This window comes from Propithecus coquereli, unplaced genomic scaffold, assembly GCF_000956105.1.
Source record: "Propithecus coquereli isolate 6110/MARCELLA unplaced genomic scaffold, Pcoq_1.0 Scaffold52, whole genome shotgun sequence".
Lineage (NCBI taxonomy): Eukaryota > Metazoa > Chordata > Mammalia > Primates > Indriidae > Propithecus > Propithecus coquereli.
Window position 1 is genome coordinate 6,184,394 of NW_012151063.1, and position 25,210 is coordinate 6,209,603.

Here is a 25,210-nt window from a genome sequence, read left to right on the forward strand (position 1 = left end):
AAAAACTCCAATGACGGGAATTAATTTCCTTTCTTTTTTTAACTTTTGAAAAACTTATTATTTTTTAATTGACAAATAAAAACCGTACGTCTTTATGGTGCACAACATGTTGTTTTAAAACATGTGTCATTGTGGAATAGCAAAATCAAGTTAATTAGCATAGGCATTACCTCACATACTTATTTTTTTTGTGGTGAGAAAAATTAAAGTCTACTCTTTCAGCAACTTTCAAGTATACAATACATTGTTGTTAACTGTGGCACCACGTTGCACACTAGATCTCTTGAATTCATTCCTCCTGTCTAACTGAAATTTTGTATCCTTTGACAGACACCTCCCCAAACAGCGTCCCTCCTAATTTCCTTAAATTGCATTAAAAAAACTCTTCTCCCCCAAACTCACAGAAGTAGACTCTGCAAGGCTTTGCACACACACACACACAAGCACATGTGTGTACACACACACACACACACACACACACACACACACACACATAAACACATAAACATCCAGGCTCTCAATGCCTGTTAACTGCCTCCAAGGCCTCGCGCTGAAGACACCCCGCTGCTAGTGCACAGAGCTGTGCCCATAAATCCCTAATCTGTCAGGCCAGTTGCCATGAATAGGCTATTTAGGGTTGGCTTGAAGCAGTGGGAAGTCAAGCCACGCAAGATCGCTGCCTCGTCAAGCGTCGGAGGTCAGGATTATTATCTCTGTCAGTGGCCGGGGTGCATTTGTTCCCAGTGTGGGAGTCTCACTGCTCACAAAGCTGCAGCAGCAGCCCTGAGAGGGGCACGGGAGGCTTATCTCCTGTCCCCCGGCTGAAACATTGAGAAAGAGACCCCCTCCGCACTCCAGGCCTCGCCAGCCAATGAAGAGACTCAGGAATCTGTTAATGTATCAACTGGGGTGTTCAACCTGAACACCAGAGACACCCTGATTGCAACAGGAAACTCATCAATTAGAGGGTGTCTGATCTAACAGGGTGGGAGCCCATGGCTGGTATATGTATTCCTTCAGGAAGCAACAAACACGAGTAAAGGGGCACATTCTTAATTGCTCCAGAGAAAATAAAATCTAGGAAAATAATAGAACCAACCAGGAAATTAAAACTTTATCCAAGTAGCACACAACTAAATGACTGTCATCTAATATTGAGCACCACGGTACTGTTCAACTTTATGGTCACACATCACAGTAGACAAAAGAACTATAACAAAAGAATTACTTTTTACATTGAAATCATCTGTTATTTTAGATGTTTTTAACATAAAAATATGAAGGTGATGTAACATGATTTTAAGATAAAACCCATATTTTAACATTCTTACTGGGCCACATCAACTCACCTTTTGGCATTAATTTAGCAAACAATACTCAATGCTTCATTCACGGTTAACAACTAATCAAATGCATTTTTAAGTTGGCAAGTAAAACAGAAAAATTGGCTATTTTCTCTACTTATTGATGTCATCAAGAAGGATGCTTTTGTTGTTCTTTTTCACGGGCTGACAAGAAATCTTACACAACATGATGTTGCTTCAAAAACATCCAAACAATGAGACTTGGCAGCTTTACCAGTTTCTGTTCCCCATAACCATAACCTTCATCGAGAAAGGAAAGCCTCTGTCAGACAGGGCCAAAGAGCTTTTCCAAACACTGTCAGAGAAGCGTACCCCGGTCTGGACAAAGAGAGGTCAGGGCAGCCTGATGATATGTCAGCCTTCGAGCTTCAGCACGGCCCTGGCAGCGAGCTTATCTCGAAGGAGAACTCCCTGGCAGCGTGCACCCCAACTCCTGAGTTCTATCTGTCCCCGTTGTCCTGGATTTTGGGAGTTTTAAGAAATGGACAGTGAGTTCTGTTATGCCTTAGAATGTAAACTGATATTAAGTTGGATTTTGAAATGATCTTGTTAGGAAAGTATGCCAAAATCAGAATGGAGACGATGCCTAATTGGTTTTCCGGGTCGCATTGCGGTTAATGTCTCAGTAAGATGGGACGACCGAATGTGCGGATGCTTGGAGGAAGGGAATAGCAGGGTGGGGACAGAGAGAGCCCCAGAGGTTGTAAGGAGCTTGACACCTTCACAGGCTGGGCTCGGCTAGAAGCCGTTTCCCACCCACGCTAAGCTCTTCATCCCGAATCCGCTCTATTTTCTCTCTCTCCTCAAGGTGTCGAACAGTCTGTCACCATGTTCCAAATGCCAACAGCAAAGGAGACTTCACAAGCTCCGGAGAAGGGCCTCATAACCCAAGTGTAAGAACCTTTTGGCTTCTTTCTTTATAACGAGAAACCCATAATCTGGATATATTTTTTTTTGACATAGAAACAATCTATGAAAGAAAGAGACCCCTTCGCTCTTAGCTGATAGAAAAACAAGAAGCAGAATCACATGCAAACCTGTTATAAGAGTCCAGAAACACTTCCTCAAAGTCTAGACTAATTTATATTTTAGAAAAAAAGTATCCTTGTTCATTTTCTTTTAGAAATGGAAATGGGAGGGGGAATGCCTAGTTGGTCTGTCTTGCTGTTTGGGTTAGTGTTTCTGTGATCCAGGGAAGTCAGACTTATACAATCAAAAAGTTTCATAAATAGAAAAAGAATCAGCCCTTAAAATGACAAATGTCCCCAACTGAGTGGGGTGGTTGCTTTATCTACTCTTCGGGGCCCAAGGACATAGAGATCCAAACGACAAACATGGAGTGGGGACTTCATAATAAAGTGTTTGCACATGGCCCACTCATGGGGACTTGGTAATTCATACACAGAAATCTCTGAGTCACCCCTAAAATGTGGGGGAGCCCACGAACCACAGAGAAACTCCAAATGGATGTTCTCTGGCAAACTGCAGTATTTATATATTTTGCCTCCCTACCAGGTCACCCCTGTCCTGTCTTTGGTCCTGCCTTCCTTCCACATAATCAAGTGCATCTAGCCACATAGCCAAGCCTCATTTGAGCAGACCCCACTCTGACTACAGTCATTCTTCCCAAATAGGATCCGAAATGTATTTTGTGAGCCGGGGAAGAAAGTCCAGAAATTGAGTTTGGTGTGCTTGGGCTACTATACATCCTATGCAAGAAATTAACTTCTCAAAATCCGAAAGCTATGAATTTGGCACCCCTCAACTAGCACAAATTTCCTTTCAAAAGTTGACAGAGAGAGAGAAAGACAGACTCCTAAGTATCCTGTAGCATAATGTATTCCACATTTTCACAGGCATCGTTTTCAGGCCAAAACATATGGTCATACATAAATGGATCATAGGCTGCCTGCAACTAACACATAGTGCAGACAAGCAGCATCTCAAAGGGGTTCATCAAATCCTTTACTCTAAGAAAGGCGTGGTAATCACTTCACCAGAAATCACTTCCTCCGTGGTGGTACTGTTCAAAGACCGTCCACCCCGACTCATGATAAAGCCTCAGGAAATAATGACAACAGCAGCCTCTATCTAAAAGTGGAGCTGAAAATAGCACTGGGTCGTAACCACTGGTAGAATGGAACCCTCAAGAAATTTAAACATAAGAAGCCCATTGAACAGGTCTCTAAAATTTAACACTTCTATCTCAACAATACAGCCTACAAACAGGTAAGAGTAGTCTCTCCTGGGGTGTCCTAATTTATGTTCCTTACTTTTGTAAGCAAAGTGCTGTTTTTACTGCTTTGTCTCTTATTTAACCTAAATAGCCAACGAGCCACCTTTACTTTATAGGGCCAGCAAATTTCTAAAGTTGAGTATTGAGTTTCTATATATCTGGCTTAATATTATATACTTTGATTTCCTCTCCAAATAAGATCATTTGGCTGAGACAGCATAACTACTACGTAACTGCTTAAAGATATTTCCAACTTTTGTTTTTGAAATGGAAGCTAAAACAAAACTAAGATATATGCATTATGTTATCTTTATTTGCATAAACTAATCCAAGCAAAACAGTCTTCCCAAATACAAAAAATAAAATGACTTAATAATTCCCATAAAAGATTGCAACATTTGTCAATAGTTCTGTAGGAGTGGGGGAGGGGTGGAGTTCTTCTCTTCTTTAAGGAGATGTTGCAGCAAATTACGACCTGTGAATTCATGAGGATCCCATACCTGTCACATTATTGCTCAATGAGGGACGGAGAATCACATTTTCTTTATGACTTTCTTTCTCACTTTCAACACTGACCATGGAAAATTATGATGTAAAGAATATTTTGGGTTTTGAGAGTTGATCTATTTATGATGTTGCACGTTGACTACTTTAATCCTTGAGAACTTTACCAAAGAAGCAACAGTGATTAAAGTGGAAAAGATGATAACTCACAAGTAGGAAGACCTGGGCTCCCTGCCCCCATAACAGCAACATGGTCTAGCCAGTTTTTAAAAAATAGATTCATCTATTCGCATATTACAGCAGCCAAATAAATCACTTACACTCTTGTTTTTATAACCTGTAAAATAGGGAGCTTCTCTAGAGTTTTGCAGAAATTAAATTAGACAATTTATGGTAAAGTATTTGTCAGTCATGGGATACTACACAAACAGCAAGTACAATTACTAACAGTATGACTTCAGTGACAATCACAATTTCCAAAACCTAAGACAGAGATTGTCTATGGAAAAGAAATCTAGAATCTGTCACACCTCATTCAAAGAAATTTATTTTCATAAGAATATCACGTCCCTGCTCTCCCTCCTCCTCACCTCACGTGACCTTCCGTCTTCCCCGACCCGAGACCTTGCCGTCCCACAGAACTAAATGTCTGCAGGAAGGGAGGGGCATGCTCTGTGTCTGTGCCTTCCAATGTCGCAGCCTCTAACTACACATGGACTTTGAGCACTTGAGTGTGGCCAGTGCGGTTTCTCCCCCTCGGCACTGTTGACATTTGGGGTCAGGTGATTGCCTGGGGTGGGGCGTCTCCTGGGGTACAAAAGCACCTCCAGTCAAAAAACCACTGGGCTTGTGTGAAGGAAGATCTGAATTTTTAATTGTACTCAATTTAAATGAGTTTAAATTTAAATAGCAAATGTGGCTGGGGGCTCCCATATTGGACAGCAGTGCCTTAAAATTTACCAAGATTATTATAAAAAGTCAGACATGACAGTTAAGAAATATATTGAAAAGTTCAGAACATATATTTTTTTTTTCTGAAAGGGCTAAAGATTGATTAAACAAAGTAAGTTTTCATTTTATTTACATAGAGTTATTCATTTGCTGTCTTTACCTCAGCGCAGTGAGAGATCATAAGCTAGCAATGCATAGAAAGGTACAAAGTGGTAATAAAAGGGGGAAGGGGGAGCCACCGCAGGGATTCCTATCCACCCCTGCCACCCAGGGAGCCAATAATGAGATGAACAGAGATCTCTTGGTAGCAGGGTCCGGAATCAAAGGAGAAAATTAACAGCCATGACCACCCCAAGCTGTTCCTGCTGGGCGGGCCATCCTCTCCCCACCCAGGCGCTGGGCTGGGTTGTTCTCAGGCAGCAGGGGTGACCTGACCTGCAAGCTCTCTGCAGACCTGCTCTGATGGTTTCTCATTTCCTTCATTAGACACCGAGCCAACGCACCGGAACTTTAGAAGTGGTTGCAAGGGTTCATCCGACACACTGAAAAGTTTAGTAACTATCATTTTCATTTGAGCAGTGAAAACAATTGCCTATCAAAATGGGACACCTGCGTTAGCTTAGGGAATCCTAAAAGTTACTGAAAGTCCCAAAGGGAGTCCAAATTCGTACAAAATATTGTGTAGAACAAGCGATCTCCTTCCATATTTCAAAAGAGATTGAACCCCAAGTGCCCGGAGACTGAGCTATCTTAGTTTCTAGCTCTGCATTTTAAGAAATGTAAGGATAACATCTGAGAGAAATAACATTCAGTATGGTGAAAAACATTAAATTCTAAGTTTTGTCACCAAATACTTGGAGGGTGAATCTACTCAGTTTCTGATGCCAGGAACAGTAATTTAAAGGATGAAGACATAACATGAGCTTTAAAGACAAAAATTCCTGCAATTTATCCCCCCAACTGGAAAATTTGGGGAGCCTTGGACATTATTCCACTGAAGCCCCATGTTTTCAACTGTCAAATGGGGAAAATAATAGCCACTTCCTCAGGTTATTGGGAGTATGCTAAGGAGCCTGGGCCAATCCATGTGTACCACCCATTTCAAATTTCTAAGCTCCAGTTCCCTTTACTGAGCAGGGCCAACCATGGTGCTCAAAGACACAAGAAAGAATAAAAGACTGCTCTGCCTTCTGAGGGGCTCACACGAGCCCCAAAGGTTGTGATCCACGATCTCTCCTCCCAAGGAGACCCCAGTTGACATGAGGAGACAGACGCACAAACAAGTCACCCAAATACGGGAGCAGATGAAAGAAACCTGCTATGGAAACAAGCCACTCACTGCGGGAGCACTCAGAGCTCCATGGGTCATGTACTCTGGAGGGAAAATGCTCCCCAAGTGAACAGCCATGAAAAGAGAGAAAAACAAACAACTCTAATCATGAAACAGAAGCTATCAGGCATCCGTCAGGTTCTGGGGGCTTTTTTGATGGATAAAGAGTTCTGAAATCATTCGTTCATCTCTGTGTATTCAGCTCAAGAGACCTAGAGACCAAACGGTGACATTGACCTGCCAACCTTCATTTCAACAAATCAGAGTTAAAAAACAATAATTAAATAAAAACCTGGCATTAAAGATGCAATGCATGCTAAGTGAAATACAAAGAGAAAGCAAAAACAACAACTGTGGGATTCCATTTACACGAGGTCCTCGGAGCAGTCAGATTCGCAGAGATAGAAAGGGGAGGGGTGGCTGACGGGGACCGGGGAGCGAGTGTTTGACGGGGACAGGTTCACTTTGGGAAGATGAAAAAGTCCTGGAGACCGATGGTGGTGATGGTTACACAGCAACGGGAATGTACTTAATCCCACAGAACCACACACGGAAAAGTGATTAAAGTGGTAATCTTTTAACGTTGTTCATCTCAATAACAAAACATGTTATCTCAATAATAAAAAAATAATAAAATAAAAATAATAATAATTTAAAAAAGGTGAGCAGACTGCTGACAATGGGAGACCTTTTTCCTTAACATAAAAGAAGTTTATATTTTAGACACATGTAATCCCAGTACTTTGGGAGGCCAAGGCGGGAGGATCCCTTGAGGCCAGGAGTTCAAGACGAGCCTGAGCAACATAGTGAGACCCCATCTCTACAAAAACTATCAAAATTAGTTGGCGTGGTGGTGCACACCTGTAGTCCCAGCTACTTGGGAGGCTGAGGTGGCAGGATCACTTGAGCCCAGGAGTTCGAGGTTACAGTGAGCTATGACGGTGCCTCTGCACTGCAGCCTGGGTGACAGAGGGAGACCCTATCTTTAAAATGTTTTTTTTTAATTTTAAAAAAAGATACTGGAACTCAGCTTGTCTGAATGAATTTTAGCTTGTGATGAAATAAAATAAACTCACAGCTTGATGCACATAATAACTTCCATTCAGAGCAAAAATAAATAAACAAAAGTAGTTATGCAGGGTAGAATGGAAAGTTCACTCAACCACGTGTCCGGATGACCTTTACCACTAACCAGCAATGCAGTTTTAGATAAGGTGCTGTCTCCATGAGCTTCGGTATTCTCCATTTAGTCGGCTAGACTCTTGCCGCTCAAAGTGTGGTCCATGGCCCCGCAGCGTCAATATCACCCGGGACCTTGCTGGAAATGCAAGACCATGAGCCTCCCCCAGACTTGCTGAATTTGAGTCTGCATCCGAACAAGATCTGCAGGTGAGGCACTTTAAGGTTGGAAAAAAATCTGGTCTAGATCAGTGGCTCTCAAAGGCAGGTCTCGCCACATAGGTGTGTCATAATATGTTGTGTGACATGGCACCAGTAATTTGTGGTCTACAATAGCAAAAATGGTTAAAAATGTCAAATAAATAAATTTGGGATGATTATAAATTATTTGAAGAAACTGAAAATCTCACACATGTTCATCTCCTAAAAGATTCCCTGACTGGGAAAAGAAGAGGCGATAAGGGAAGGAGATATGGCCAAGGTCAGAGTGTCGCCTGGCTGCACCCATTAGATAAAGACAAGACATGCAGCAGAATAACATGGGAAGTAATGAAAAATTTCACCTGAAAGAAGAATTATTTTCAGCAGATTATTATGCATATACCGTCCATTAAATAAACACTACCATACCCAAATTTTCACACAATGAAATTACACCATTTCATCCAAATAAGCTGCACTAATCAGTCAAAAAATCAAAGGAGTTCCCTGCCCATGTTAGTGCAAGAGAACATTATTCCCAATATGGTTAAATAAATGATGGCTTAAGTGTTCTTATGTGTTGGTTTTCATTTTAGATTTTGAGTGTATAAACAAGTTAAAGCATTTTTTCCATTGCTGTCTTTATTTGCAGAACTAGAAAAATGACAATGATTGAAAATAATAGGTCATCATTACAAGGGATTTTCCCAGCGAGGTAAATTGTGATCCCAAATATTTTCTTCCTCTCTGAAAGAGGGTAACACATCCGTGACCATTCCTACATACACATCTCTGCCCCAGAGATGCCACCTTTGGCTCTGTGACTTGATTAGCCAACAGAATGTGAAAAGAAGTGGCAGGTATCACATTTGAGAAGAATTTTTAAGAGTTTTCCCAAAGTTCTGTCATTCCTCTTTTCCCCACCTCAAAACCAGCATAAATGTCAAGTTGTATCTGACATGAACATGAGAAAAATTAAATCAAGTGAGGTTTGGGGATTATTTCTTACAACAGCACAACTTAGCACAAGCTCACTGATACGCCTAATGATAGTAAACAAAGTAAACATTTCCAGACATTTATTTGGCTCCTAAATAGCTACATTAAGAAATAAAATAGTATTACATACACTATAAAGGTAAAAATAATAAAAGTTATGTTTTTTTCTCTTTGCAAGATCCCCTATATATAAGAAGGCACATTACGATCCTTCGGTCTCTGTAGACTTATAATCAAATGCATTTCATGCTGTTAACTTATTTATATTTATAATATTCAAATTCAGGCATTTTTCACACAGAAATGTCTTATCCTTAAAAAACGTTACTTCTATGGTCAAATTCATAGAAACAGAAAGTGGAATGGTGGTTACCAGGGGCTGAGGGAGGGAGAAATGAGAAGTCATTTAATGAGTATAGTGTTTTACTTTGCAAGGTAAAAACGTTCTGGAGATCTGTTGCACAAAGATGTGAATATACTTAACACCACCAAACTGCATGATTAAAAATGATTCTGATGGTAAATTTTGTGTTATGTGTACTTTTTACCACAATTAAAAATAAAAATGCTACTTCTCTAATGAAAGAAGAGAAGCCATTTGTTAGAAAGAAGTAGTAGTCATGAAACACTAAGTTTCTCCAACATACTTCAACGACATTTCTCCAAATTACATTTCCATAGATGACCGCAATAATAATTTTGAATCAGGATGCTTGTGGGCCAGGCTGTTTTTCTTGGTGAGGAAAAGTTTTAGAATTGCTGATGAGATGCTGTCTCAGGAAGACATAAACCAATCTAACCCACTGTGATCACTGCACCCATTTCACATGACGTATTCAGCATTGACACGCCTCCTCCTTTCACCTTCCTTTTTGGGAACACTACACCCAACTCATATGCCATATTTCCCTCCCTAATCCTCTACTCTCTCACCCCACCAAGAGCACTGATCAAATCTCATAGCATGTGACTGAGTCATTTATGGTCCAGATTCCCTAGTTAAGAGCATCAGAATATATGACCCCAAAGTATGCCATTTTGGCATAAGGATCATTTTGAGCTAAAGGCAAGTGAGAAGCAGCAGATGCAGGAAGAACTCTCCACCCTCCCCCTTTCTGCTCAGAAGCAGGGCACAAATTCTCCTTCATAAAGGTGACATAAATTTCCATTTGTAAAATGTTCTCCTCTCCCATGCCAGGAAGAAGAGAACAACTTAAAAACAATGGTTATCTACCATACATTTTCTAGTTGCCCTCCCACAATTGATTGCCTCTAGGAGCACAAACCACCCTTTTCTTTTGTCTGGTCACTTCTCCACAATTTATTGCCCTTTGTTAAAATGGTATATAAACTTCCAAGTCTAATCACATCTTTAAATTTCATTCTTTTCTATGAAGCTTCTGTGCATGTAATAATGTTGACATCAAGTAAAATTTGTATGTCTTTCCTCCTGTTAATATGTCTTTTGTCCATTTAATTTACAGGCCCTAATAACAGAACCTAAGAGGGTAGAGGAAAAGTTTTTCCTCCCCTACACTGGTCTAGTCACCTAGCCATTATACACAGGGCAAAGAAAATCAGTGTCAACACAAACTAGTAAAATGTGAAGATGAATATCTGTTTATGTGAATTCAAGAGCATAAATCTTTTGAAAGATTGCCCAGCTTCTCCAACACTTGACTGCCCTTTTATCCTCTTTTCTTTATGGCCACACAATCAAAGAAGGGGTAAACTTCCACAAAATTCTCCCTTTTCACATCTTCCTCAACTAATATCCAGTCTGGTTCCTGTCTTCTAGGCTTTCCTAAGACTCTTCTTTCCAAGTCACCAATGACACAGGAGTCCATTCCACTGTCCCCACATTACTAGCCATGGGACTTTGAGAAGGCCACGCTATATCGTTTCTCACACTACAGTCAAGGAAAGTTAATACTTTCCATTCCCATCTGTGAAGGATGCTTTAAAAGCAAATGGTATTAATTTATGTGAAAAGTCTTCGCAAACTGCAAATCCTAACCAAATGTAAGATATTAAGATCATGAGTGAAGATCAAGCCAAAGTTACCATCAACACATGTGGGGAGGAATCCAGAAGTAATAAAAATGTCAAATTATCACTAATGTAAGATAAGGAAATGAAAGAATTACGTTGATCAGGAGGTACTTTGGAGAGCACAGAATTTCAGATTTCTGATGGGATGGCTACATTTATGTCTAACTCACTCCCCACAGCCCACCCATCGGGCCAGGCACAGGGATGGCATATATTTAAAACTTAACAAATGAAAAGTGAACTAAGCAGGATGAGTTCCCAAGACTCAAGCATCTTGGAAGAATCAAAATCCATGAGACAATGAGAGTAAGCATCAACATAGCATCTTGCTAGCAGGCAAGAGGGACCCACTAATTGGTCTTCGGCTTAACACAATATAAAAATCAGCGAAAGCTGCACAGAAAAAAAAAAATTAGATCTGGCTTTTGGAAGAGAAGGAGAATTTCATAGTAAAAAAAAAAAAATAAGGAAACAGAACAACAGGGAAAGTAATAATTGTAACAAGAACAACAAAGGGAGTCAACACACGATGTGTGCCAGGTGCGTTCTAGACTCATGGGACACATTAAGCCATTAAATCTTCAAAAAAAACCCATAACACAGTCATTATTGTTATCATCTCCATTTTTTTCTCAAATGAGAAAATCGGGACACAGAAAGCAAAGTCACTGGCCCAAGCTCACACCTCCCCTAAGTAGAGAGGCCATCATTCATTGACTAATTTATGAACTATTTAACAATCACAGGCTTGCCACTTCTCTTCTTTCCCTTGCTGTGCCACCTCTGCAAAATGGTACAAACAAAAGCAAAGAGGTATGGAAGACTGTGGCATGCTTAAGAGTCTGGGAAAATTCTCTAAATGATGAAAAAATGAACACAGAAAAAATACACGAAAAAAAAAAGAGCAGACTTACCCAGAAAGTTGGGCGGGCACTCAGTGTGAAGGACATGCTAAGCATCAGATTTGAACCTGTAGTGCAGGGCTACCTTGCCCAGCTGGGATCCCCTTAGAAATGCAGACTCTCAAGCCCCAACGCGGACACACGTCAGAACCTCCGAAGGCAGGGCCAGGGAATCTGCATTTGAGCAAGCTCACTGGGAGGTTCTTAAGTATGCTCAAGTTTGAGAAGCACAGCCTCTAAGACCTTGTTAGCTACAAAGAGCAAAAAGTAGGGAGAAAACTAGGAGCTATGGGACGAGTACATTTTAAGGACAGCAGACATATGAGTGACATCAGACGGGGTGACAAAATAGTTTCAGAGATTCGTCTGGAGGACTCAGCAGAGAGCTGGCCAGAAAGGTAAAGGAGAAAACCACACTAAGGAGGCTGTGATGTGCTCAGCGTGGGTGATCGAGGGAACAGTAATGTTTGTAATTAACACTGAGAATCCAGAGACGGGTACAGGCTGGGAGGGCTATTCAGCAGCATGGCCCAGGCCACGGAGCCAGGGCACCTGTCACACCTTCAGCACTGGCGCCCAACACCAGGCTCTGCCCTGCCTCTCACTGCCCCTCCCTGGAACAGCAGAAGACATGAGTCCAAATCAGGACACAGTAACTTCAAGGGTTCAGATGGGATCTTACATCAGAAACGACCAGTAAGAAGTTGAATCTGGCAGTCGGGACAGGACTATTGCAATGGTTGCTGTGAGTCGTCGATGGAGGAACATCGAGAAGAATGAGGCGAGTGAAGAAGACGCATTTCACTGGCGAAGAATGGAGCTCTCACTCGGCCTGCCAGAGACATCAGAGGGCAGAGCTGCTGTCCCATTTCCTTCAGATTATGGTGACGGTGACAGAGAGGCTTCAATTCTATTCTGTAAAGTGTCACAAGGCTTGATTTATGCTGCTACAAATACATGGTTGACATCAGACCGCAAGTCCAAGGCGGATGCAGGCACTCTAGCGTTGCCTTTGTCCTGACCAAGACACAGCCTATCACGGCTGACAGCAAACGTGTTCACACTGAGGTTTCGGCAGAGTTGCACACACAGGCACAGCGAGGTCATCCTCCTGGCCCATGTTGCTCTTTCCTGCCAAATACTCTGCTAGGACGGAGCAGAAGATGATTTAACAGTAATGCAGGAAAATTCCCCTGCATAGGTACCATCCCATCAGAGCTCATGTCTGCTTATGATAGTGCCCAATACCACCCGGAAAGCAAAAGTCCTAAGGAAGTTCATTGCCTGTCTGCCTCAAAGTGACCGAGAAATGGAAGGGGGAGACACACACAGGATGCACAGGTCACAGGCAGAGGATGGGGCCAGAGCTGGGCCACACTGGGGAACCTTAAAACACAGATTTGCCTTGGGGCTTGGAATTGCTATCTGTCCCCGAAGAGCCTAAGCGACAGGGCTTCCTGAGGTTTGAGGACCTTCCGATGCTGCTTCGTCCACGATGGCCAAGATTTACAGTTGATTAGCCTGCACAGTTCACTTGCTTTTTCAAAAGATTCTAGGAAGGGATTATTTCTGTGCCCAAAGAGCCCGAGAGAATAGAGAGGGCCGCTCGCGGGCCGTAACGTGAATTCCCCAGACTCGGTACACTGTGCTCAGTGAAGCAGATAAAGCAAAGTTAAAGCAGCATTTAGCTCTTCAGAATGCCAGCCTTAGTAAGTATCTTTTTGTGGAAGGATTTAGGAGGAGGGGAGGGTTATCCTTAGTGCAGGCATTATTTCCTCATACAAAAAGGGAAAATGTGCATACAGTTGGATGTAAAAAGCCAGACCTCGCACGCCCCCCCACCTCCCCCAAGGAAAAGTTGCTGAACACACACTCCCAAACACGAAAGCATGAATCTTCACAGCTTAAGAGTCCCGAAGCCATTGTGAGCTTTCTCTAGGGAAACGCAGCTCATTCATCTGCGACTGACCAAGTTCAAGCATTCAGCGGTGAGAACCCGGAGACTGGCCGCCGTCAAAGCCCACCTTCCTCGGCCGGCGGAGCCAAGGCGAGCTGCGTCCCGAGGAAGATCTGAGCACATCGCTTTTCACTCTCAACAATGCTCCCGTGGAGGCACATGAGAAAACTCTGCAAAAGGCTGAATCGGGCACATCTACTTCTGCAGGCGGCCGAACTCTCAGAGTGATCTTCGCCTGCGCAGGGCACGGCTCATCCCGGCCCCGGCGGCTCTTCCTGCAAACAGTGTTCCTTGTGTGGAATCTGATGCAGAATTTGTCACTTGCAAGGAATTAAAATGCGTATGTTTAATAAGGCGATCTCACGCGAGCTCATTTTTCTAACCACCAGCAAATTTCTCCTGTTTACACCAGGCGTTTTCCCCCAACCTGTCTTCACACGCGAATATGGCCATGGAGTTGGGATGAGCTGTGGGTATAGAGAAGGTAGTAACACCGTTCCCACCGCAGTGGTGTCTCCGCTGCAGCTAAAGCAGTTGAGACCGGCAGCGTCTCTCTCTCTCTGTGCTTAAAATGTTCAGCTCAGGCTCCTATAACCTAAGGCAGACCGACAGAAGGTCCTTCAGAGAAACCAACGTAAACATTTACTACCAATAGAGAGAAAGAGAAAGAGAGAAGAAAAGAAGAAAGAAGGAAAAAAGAGAAACGAAGAAAGCAAGGAAGAAAGAAGAAAGCGAGAGAGAAAGGAAGTCCCCCCCACACAAATGGAAAATGAACTTACCCACGTTGGTAGCTCTGCTCTGAAAAGAGCCAGTTGAGAGAAGTCCTTTCTTTATTGTGTAGTTTTAAAGACTATTCTTTGACCTCCGCTATTTACGGTTTCAGATCTGTGAAGACAGGGCCAAGCCCCTCTGGCTCCAAGGGCTGCCACAGACAAAAGCGCTTCACCTTTGTTCCACACACCTCATTTCCCCACCAGAATACGTTCCTCCTGCACTCCCGGTTTTCCTCATTTAAGTTGCGTTCTCTTATTTTTCTTGCCTAGTTACAGCAATCGCTTAATACGCGAGACTGCCATTGCTCTGTTCCAATAAAGGTATGATCCCATAATCAATACTTTGCAGCTGCAAGACCTTTTGCATGAATTTAGATGTCTTCTCACTTCATCGTGTTTAACCATGGAATTCTGGATAAAATGGTTCCGGAAACTGAACAACTCATTGGGCAAGATTCAGCCACCACATGACACCTTCTACTTATTTATTATTTTATAGATCGATACATTTCTCTACGGCCTTTCTCACTCGTAAAAGAATTCAAGACAGTTTACAAAGCTCCACATGACACAGCCAGAAAACAAATCTTAAGTGTCTGAGAAAATGAGATAAAAAGAAACAAAAACTGGTAGAAAATAAATAAATACATGGAATCAGGAATAAAGCAAGTTCCCCAAATATATGTGACCAATTTCAGTACATTTGCTAAAGCCAGGCTAGTGTATGTATCTTTTAGCTTTCTAACAGCCAATTCTAAGAGGGAAACACTAGCGTCTACACTATCCATAGGCTAAAAAAATATGCCCATTTCTCAGGCAGGCACAATTGGTACCAATAATGTGATTAGAAGAAATGTCCTTCCAAGTTCCCTCCGAAAAATGTCAAGAGAAAACAGACTGATGTCCTCAACAGCTTCACCAGAGTAGCTCCTATGATCAGGTTTGTAAAATAATTTCTGAGAATAGTACACATATTACATTGCAGCAACATGCAATTCAGCAAAAGCCACTTGTTAAAGGGAGGTTTTGCGATGGCAAAGGTACATGGCTCGGTCTTGCAATCAAGGCGCGGACCACACAACATCTGGAAACAATACATCCATCAAGCAGCTATAAATATTATTCCTCTCCACAGGCCTTTGGTACCACCAGCATATAATGAGTTTGATATTCTACTCCTTGGCGAGTTCCAGGTATGTGGTGGCTTCGCTGATACTTTATTGTCATTTCATAGCCAGCAGAACTTTTGTTAGCTCTGACATTCACCGTGAAATTAACAGTCCTAACAAGGACATGTGTCTAAATAAAAAGGCAACCCCACTTCTGCATAGACGTGCATCAGAGAGGGTGAAGGAAGTTTTTTATAAAAACCCTCCTCAGAAAAAGTGATTTTCTCTTCCAACTCAGAAGAAAACAGAAGGTGTAACCGCAATGGTATATTCCATACATCACCGCTACAGTGATTTTAGGCAGGAAAAAAGAGTATAAAATAAATGCCCAGCTTATCCATTAAACACACACACATACATATAAACACACCCTCAAATTACCCAAGAACATCATGCTTTGAGTAATAAATCTTACAAGGAAGTTCTGTGACCTAAAACTGTTGCAAAATAAATATACCAAGATAGCTGAATGTCATCATTTATGGTGGTGACCCAGTTTCTCCTCCATTGAATAAATAAAAGGTAAGAATTTTTGAGAAAGACAAATCATTTTAGTTATGACAATTAGTCCCTATTCCTTCTTTCAGGCAAGTTAGATAACAACAGCTTACATGTTCACCCAGCTGGTAAAAACAGAGTGAAAATTAAAACCTAGATTTATTTTCCTGCAATGACTCCTCCTTCAGAAACTTAGAGACATAAAAATTTTCCAAAGTAGACTATGCACAAACACGAATTAGATTTTCTAAGAGGAACTCCTCCTGTGTGTGGTTAGGTAGACAACTAGACTTTAACCTCATTCCGAGAATTATCTATAAAATCCACATTATGAACACAGAAAAGCAACTGTTGACCCCCTAAATTCAAGTGAGAGTTTTCACCCGAGTAGAGAATGTTTTGACAGTGGCTCTCATGGAGGAGGGAGGGTGACATAGCACAATCTTGTGTCCCATGCCCACCAATTCTAATCCAGCAGCTACTGCATCTGTTACGTTATTGAACATAACGGTCCCCAAGTTTCAATCAGTTCGGCATCGGTGCTTTTTGCCAGTTGCCAGATCAAACCCCAACATCTTCAAACCGTCGGCACTCATCCATGCCCTGCATGCCTTCTGATGAACACATTACAGCTTCAAAACATCTGTCAGACTGTAATCACCATGTAACGCATCTTGACTCAGATGGTTTTCACATGTTCGAAACAGATTCCCTTTCGAAAGCCAGCTTTCTGGAACCCGTCTCCAATGGTGAACCAAATGAGAGATTGTGCTTGCATCTTCTTTCATCAGGTGGAAGGGAAATAAATAGCAAGAGATTAGGAAAGGATAAAGACAAAGACTTACACCGAGGTTCTTTTTCTCTTGCACATGTCTTTCCTTTGAAGTTTATGGCAGGTGGAAAAGTCTTTCATACCCATAAAATTGACGTGGAAAATCGGAAACACGTTGAGCTATTAACTTGTCACATATCGAATTTAAATCTAAATAAGAACCTGTTCTCTTCCTTAAATATTGATTGTGTACCAGCCTAGCAGGAAGCATTGCATGTTCTTTCAGCAGATAGGCTAGTTTCTAGGCTAAAATAACCTGGAATGTTCCAGCTACTGCGGGCTAATGATCACCCCAATGCACACTAATATGTTTGATAAAAGTTCTCAGCATGAGGGCAGAAAACACTTACCATGAGAATGACAGTGGCCCTGGAGGCCAATCGGTGACACTGGTTCCTGCTGCCTTCCAAGCTGGAGGCTCCACTTAGAACTGCAAGCCTGCATTGCAAGAGGCGGTGACAGATGCCAGGTTGCAGCAGACGCTGATTGTTTAAATCGTTAACTCACCGACCACCTGCACCGTGGCTGGAAGGGACCCTGCTGGAGCGGCCTTCAGCAGTTTCTCACAAACCTCAGGACTATTTCCTTACCATTTAAGAAATGGTGCTTTGAAACTAGGCGTTTACTCAGCTACCCTATTTGTAAATTCTTTTTTTTTCGTCTGTTGTGCATTCTCACTTTTTTCTTTGCTTTTTCCTTTCCATTTCTCTCTGTACATCCATTTTAATGTTCTTGTGGAGCACGACCGGGTAGAACACTCGTAAATGATGTCGTACATCCAATCCTGACTTCATTTTCAACTGTATCCACTCCTTTAAGAGAGACTTTATTTCTCGGTAAGCACATAAGATCGAGGCTAACACAAGGGCCGCTGGGCTACTTAAAACCGTGCCATTTTTTGGCATGATGTTATAGGACAGTCAGACAAATTTGCCTTCAACAGGTTTTATTAATCATGTGAATACAATACAGTATGTACAGATGATATTTTTTAAAGGACACCAGTTGAAACTTCACACACACAATTTCTTTTTACATAGATTCCATACAAATTTTAAGTCCACTGTTGCTTTAAGAAAATAACAGAATATTTCTCTCATCTTGGGTAATGTTTATTAGCACATCATATTTATTTCCTCTTAAGAAACAAAGACATGATCTTTACTTGTGGAAATAATAACGTTGATATCCAACATAAAGGGGAATTAATTATACCCCGTTTGAAAAGTTTTCTATAAGAAGCGATCTCTTTGAGTGGCACAAAGCCACATTTCTGCTGACAGTCATTGTCAAAGGTGGCTTTGGCTATGAAATAGGCACTTACTTGCCCCCAAGAGATTACTAAGTTAGACAAGAGATGCTTCGTGTACAGCAACTTTGTCCCGGAAATTTATCATCTGTAAAGTCAGGAAATATTGTACAAATATCAGTAACTACAACAATAGGTCTATAGTCTAAAAAACATCTGAAATTTTGATCCATTGCTTATGAGACTTGCAAAGAATTAAAGATGCTCCACTTTGGTACTTGGGTATTTGGACACGGTGCATTTCCATGTACGTCTGAGTTTTCCTTCTGGTCCTGAGGAATGTTTTCTTTGGGCTCTATGGATTTACAGTCATTACCACATAAATCATAGAAAGCATCTAACACAAAACAAAAATTTCAACAGTTGCATTCAGATGTGTTTCAGAGGTTTGACCCTCATCCAATAAATTTCCCAGATGTCAAATGAAGTCATCCAGATCCTCATACTAGCAAAACCAATCTTCCTTACTTCTAAACTTGGTCCTGAATAGACCTGAAAATCACTCAGACCCGGAGCTGTAGCACTTGCAACAACTGAACTCCCACTGAGATCAAAGCAGCCTGCCCAAAGCACCAAGAGTGTGCCCTAAATTACTACTTTTCAACACACGCTCAAAACCAAATGGGAAACAAAAGTCAAGTGAATGAGTTATAGCACCCAAAGGAAGAAGAATGGGCAGGCATGCTCCCATAGGAAGGTGGGTGTCACCAGGAGTGCCATTATGAGATGCAAGGTTTTGGAAGGTGACTCTGAGCCTAATGTTGAAGGAGAAATCTTTTATAAAGTGAAGACATGACTCTCATGCACATGGAAGATGGAAACACATCAAAGATTTTATTTAGCTCATGAAATAGTAATATGTTCTATCTGGTTGAAAGGAAAACTCCAATAGAGAGAAAGATGCCAGACAGATGATAGATTGACAGGCCTAGATAGATCGACAGATCAACAAGGAATAGACCTAGACAGATTGATAGGGAGGGCGATAGATGAATAGATGGAGACAGTAAGGAATGCCGGGGCTGGCCTGGATTTACAAACAGAGCAAAATGCTGTATTCATGGGGGAAGGAAGCATCAGATGCATTCCAGTAGACACAATTCACGTGCAGTTCCATGGATAAGAATTGTCTGAATTATCGATTTTCTACCATTCGCAGAGTAGAAAAATACTTCACAGGCAACAAAGAGTGGATAGAACCTTTAAAAGTGCAACAAAGAGGAAAATCATCTTTTCTTTTGCCCATTTTGAAGTCTTCCACAATTTTTCTTGACTCTCACAATTTTATTTTAACATTGGGTTTTCAAAAATTAATTGTAAGCTATTTATTTGCAATTTTTTAAACTATCATTTGCTATTCATTCTTTCAGTCAACCCCTGCAAGTCACTCCCATGTTACCCATTGATGGGTGACTACAAAGGGGCCTCAGAAATGTGGGAAAGAGTTAGAATTGGAGAAGAATTGAGGGTCAGCAAAGAGAAAAGTAGAGATAGATACTAAAGGTGTACGAATACTCTAATGTGTATATTTGGCATGGAGTAATCTGTTATTTAAGAGAAAGATTAATTAAAATAAGTCCTTAAAATAATGTGTATTGTTAAAATTGGACTTACTCAAAAGTATCATTGGAATGAAAATATATCACATTTTATTAGTATGTTTTACAGTATTATAGCAATATTTAATTCCAAAAAGTATTTAAGATGGCTTGGACTAAAAAATAAAATTAAGATAAAAGTTGATTAGAAAGATTATTTAGGTAGAATAGAAAAATACATTCCTTTTTATGTCAAAGGCATGTTTACTTTCTTGATTAGAAATAGATGATCTTATTACTTATTCACTACTGAAATCGAAGTGGTAAGAATAAGTTATTCTAAAGGGATCATTTTTTTGACATATTCTCAATGAGTATAGTTAACGGTTTTGCCCTTAATCATCAGAGACGGAAACTTAGCTTAGATATCAATTTTGCAGTTTATTTTGGGCTACCAGGAGCAAACTACGTTCTTATGCGTTAAGTGTGCTCTCAACATGAAAAGAAAAATCACCTTAACGGGGGAATTTCTAAGGGATCCATTTCTCGAGGAATCTACTGTGTTTCTCTAAATGAAGGAGAGCTGCAGAGCAGGCCGTCCTCAGACGGCATCTTCCTGGCTTCCCACTGGACCACGGGGACATGGAAGTGACAAAGGGAAAACACAGCTCATTTGCTAGATTCAGGCCACAGTTTTGCCAGGAAGTTACACACTATTCACGGTAGCCATAAGTGTGACTCATGCAAAAACCTAGAGCTCCAAGAGAATCCACCACTAAATGAGCAGGAGATGGCTCATAATCATTTTTATCCTTCTATATACTTAATAAGAATGGCGTACGCAATGGGTAAACCACTGGCTTCTAACTCAGTCAGAACTCTATTCTGATCCCACCTTCGGTATTCACCAGTACTTACTAGTGACTTCGTAAGAAAGTCACCCCACTTTCCTGAGCATCAGTAAAATGATGATGGTCATGCCAAGATTAGGTCAAGAGTAGATTCACTGAAACAGAAGTCCATCTTCATATAACGAAAGAAATGTAAAATGACAGTGATTAAAGCAAGATACAAAGTTATTTCCCTCTCACATGCAAATACATGACAAGTTCAAGGCTGGTGTGGGGGCTCCATGGTATCAAAGACCCAGCTTCCTCTTATATTTTGTATTAGTTATTCTCAAAATGGCCTCTATCCTCAAAAGTACCTCATGGTGTAAGATAGCTGCTGGGACTCCTGCCATTAGTATGCATTCTAACAAGCAGAGGAGAGAAAGGTGGAAGAGCAAATGAGCACATTTTCTAGCTAAAGATCTTCACAATAATTCCACTTGCATTTAATGGGCAAGAAATTAGATGGCCACATGTAGCAGCAAGGGAGCTTGGGGGAATGTAGGTGTCTAACTCTAGGTGGCAATGTGCTCAGGTGAGGAGTTAGGTTTTGATTACCAGAGAAGAGGAGAGACCAGAGTAGGAGGCAAAGCGCAGCCTATCCTATCTCACCAATGCTAGAGAGGACGCAATGAAAATCAGAACTCCTGTATGTAACAAGCCCCTAAAAAGCGCTCGGCACATACCTTGAGCTTAGTAAATTACACATTCGTTTTCTTTCATGTAATAAAATAGAACTGCTGAGAATAGGACTGTGTTCTTAATTTCTTTTATAACTCCCAAAATGCACAGACCAGGGTTTCTCAGTCTCAGCACTATTGACACTCAGAGCCAGGTAATTATTTGCCATGGGGGTGCTTCCCTGTGCATTGCAGGTTGGTTGTCAGCATCCCAGGCCTCCACCCACTGCATACCAGTAACTCCCACCCCACTTATGACAACCAAAAATGTTTCCAGCTGTAGGGACCGTCCCTGGGCAAAAATTGGCTTAAGCCCAGAGTCAGAAAAACTGGACGTGCTTTCCTTGGGGCCAGAGGACAATAGGTCCGGACACGGCCTGTTGAACAAACAGAACTATTCCTCATGATGGACAGCTTTATGACAGATAACCAAGCACCTGGGGTCTTGCAAACAAGCCAAGGCGACTCATTGTCCTGCATACGGTAATGAGATAAAGAAGTTAAGATGCAAACATCTGCTTCCCTTGAGCAATCGTCTGGAAGGAATGAAAATGTGTTTTCCTCAAGGCGCCCAAGGTAGTCACGTACCAGGAAGTAGCTGCCAGACAAGAAAAAGTATATAAATAAAACGACTGGTGGAATCGACCACTGCAGTCTTGTACGTCTTGTGTGTGTCTGTGTGTTTCTTTCTGTGTCCATCCCCCGTTCTGCAATCAGCCCGCAACACCAGCCATTGCCAAATGTTCCTGAGGGAGCAAAGTCACCCTCCGTTAAGAACCACAGGCTGTGGCCTGTGCTGGACAACAAGTCACTCTTAGGGTTGAATGACACAGGGGCTAAAGACCCTTGAGTTCACAGTGCTCATTCCGTGATGTCACACCCAGCACAGTGTCAAAGTCAAGTAAAATGTAGAGAAGAATCTCTAAACGTGAAATGTTTTCTTTGGGAAGCAAGAATTGCAACTCGGGCCACACACACAGACCAGGTGGTCCTCAGCATGTCCAAAGAACAAAGAGAAGATTAGAGGCTATATAAGGAGCAATGTTATACATTGTTTTGAAAGAAAGCTCATGTCAAAAAATGGTGCCTTTAGAATAACTTATTTTTAGCACTTCAATTTCAGTAGTGAATAAATAATATCACCTATTTCTAATCAAGAAAGCCAACATGCAAAAACAAGTAAGGTTTTGGGGAGCTGACAGGCTCTGACTGGTGAGTGACAACAGTGGGTGAAACTAGCCTTAGAGTCACAGCAGGTGGTTGCAGCAGCCCTTAGACAAAGCTGGGGACAGGTTACAGCAGGCAGTTTCAGCAGCCAGCTTGCAGAGAGCTGCATTCTGGAGCAATGTCATGTACCCTGAATGCTTTTTCCCACTGGTCGCTCAACTTTTAGTTGAGTGTGGCAAAAATGACTCAATTTATATGATCGAATTTCACATAGAAAAAAGAGCAGATTTTCCCAGTAAGTATCAAATAACTGTGCTAAGCCGTACAGATAGAAAATCAGTTGCCTACTCCTTTTTTCCTGAAAGTAATGGAGTAAAGATATAATTTGGGGGAGGAATACATGACGAAAGGGTTTCGTTCATTCATCATAAATATTTGTTGAGCAGCTTCTATGTGCCAGACACCAGTCTAGGCCCTGGATACATCACAGTGAGCAAAGAAGACAGAGGCCGTGTGTGCACAAAGCTTTCTCTCTGGTGGAGAGCAGCAGATGAGGGAATATCTCTATAATGTCAGGCCAGGGCGTGCTGCGGACAAGGAGGCGAGTGAGCGCGTGGAGAGTGGTCCAGGAAGGCACGGCTGGGAGGGGAGGCACTTGTGCTGAACGATGAATGAGGAGGGGGCTGAGCTGGGTGTCTCTCCAGGGAAGGAACATTCTGGGTGGGGGGCAAGGCAACCTTGAAAGCGTAGAGTAGGCAGAGATAAAGCTGGGAACAGAGCACAGGCAGATAAGAGAGAGCCCGTAAGACGAGGACAGGACTTTGGGTTTAAGTCTGAGCAAGGTGGAAATAGACCCTATGGTGTAAGGTGGACAGCAGCAAGACTCCACTTATGTGTTTGAAGGGTCTTTCCAGCAGCTACGTGGAAATTCAAGGTTTGCGGCGGGAGTAGAAGCCGGAGACCCTTCTGGAAGCTCTCTGGGTGGGAGATGAGGCAGATTGGAGACGGGCAGGGCAGTTGGACAGGATCTGTTCCAGAGCGATTCTGAAGGCGGCGCCGACAGGCTTTGCAGGTGGAAACCAGAAATGATCACGAAGTGTGCGGTTTCTATAAAACATTGTGTAAACCTTCTCTTTTAAGATACATAGTCAGAAAACTGTATTGTCAACATGACTTCTGCATTTTCTCTCTCTGTCCCGATACTTGTTTGAGACGGTTTTTAAAGGTGTTGACCCACATGTAACACAATGCAGGGGACAGTGATCCAAACCTCAGTGTGCCTCTACCAATTGGCTGAGCGATTACAGAACCATCATCGAATACGTGCGTGCCTGAATATTCCTGTCTGTGACATGGAGTGACTATGGCTCATCATTAACCTTATTAACCAAGGGATTAAGAGGCAAACCTACATAGTACTTCATGAATCCCGATAGAAATGCAAACTGTAATTACCTGCACAGGTATCCAGCTGTGATAACACCCACAGGAGATAAACTTTGATTAGTATGTAAGATTCACTCCCCAAAATCCCAAGTTAAAGACAACCTTTAAACTTATGTCAGCTTGGTAGTATATTCCAAAGTTTCTGTCAGAGTTGGCTCTGACTTATTGATTCATCCTTGCTCTCAGGCAAAAGGGATTGATTTCTTTTCTTGTGAAATTCACAGTCTCTCATGCCAGCCTTGATCATTCAATCACAAAATATGGTTTAGCCATCCATGATCCCTGGTGGTGCAACTTTCTTTCATTGCAATAATTTGAAAAATAGTTCAAATGAACCTCTTCCATTCAAATGCCTCTTAAGTCTGTAAAAACTAATTAATTTCTTGATGGGATGTGGAGAAAATGGGTCCTTAAATAAGAAGTAATGCTGATACAACAAAGTATCATTCATGTAATACCCAAATAATACAAAGTTGAACAAAAACAATACTTGTGAAATTTAGTCACCCTCATGGCACTACATGCTTTCTCTGCAATGATGACGTAAACAAGTTACTCAAAGTTCTAGTTGAAGAACAATTAATATAATTGATGCTAGAAAATGTCTTGTCAGAGCAAATGCTTAGACTATTACATAAAAAGAGTAAACAGATCATAACCAGACATTTCATTTCCACCCAAGATCTAGAGAGTGAAAGGTAAGCAAAGCTTATTTTCCCCACAATATTTCATATTCACACAAGAATTCTGTTCTATTTTTAAATAACATCCGTGTGTATTAAAGGACACCATGTGTGCATGCATGATCGTTAGAATACATCACTATAACAGAGTTTTTGGTTTAGGAATATTATTCTATAATCATTTATTTTATGTGTTTGAAAGAGCCAATAATAATAAAATAATATTGCTCTTCATAAACATGCTCTTTCAACATTATTATACATACCTTAGATTAAATTTTGGTTATAAAACAAAGGAGTATTTCAATTTTAGGGCTGAACATAGTATCCACGAAATAAATCTTAACAAATACTATTGTGATCCCAAAGTTGCTCCAATATTTTTAGCGAATTTTGTAAACTTTACTTATTTACATAATCTGATTATAACTGGAGCTAGAGTATCATCATATATATACATATCAAAAAGGAAAAGATTGATGTTTTGGGACTAAGGTAAGAAAGTTAGACCATTAAACATAGGAATGAAGATAATGAGAGTATATGGTAT

The 25,210-nt window shown here is 41.4% G+C and overlaps 1 protein-coding gene across 1 annotated transcript in view; it reads right to left on the reverse strand.

Moving 5' to 3' along the window:
- ANOS1 (anosmin 1) overlaps positions 1-25,210 on the reverse strand; it is a 148,881-nt gene that overhangs the window by 95,366 nt on the left and 28,305 nt on the right. Inside the window, exon 2 of the mRNA XM_012656801.1 lies at positions 22,970-23,006. Coding sequence (XP_012512255.1) covers positions 22,970-23,006 — 37 coding nt within the window. The remainder of the gene's footprint in view (positions 1-22,969; positions 23,007-25,210) is intronic.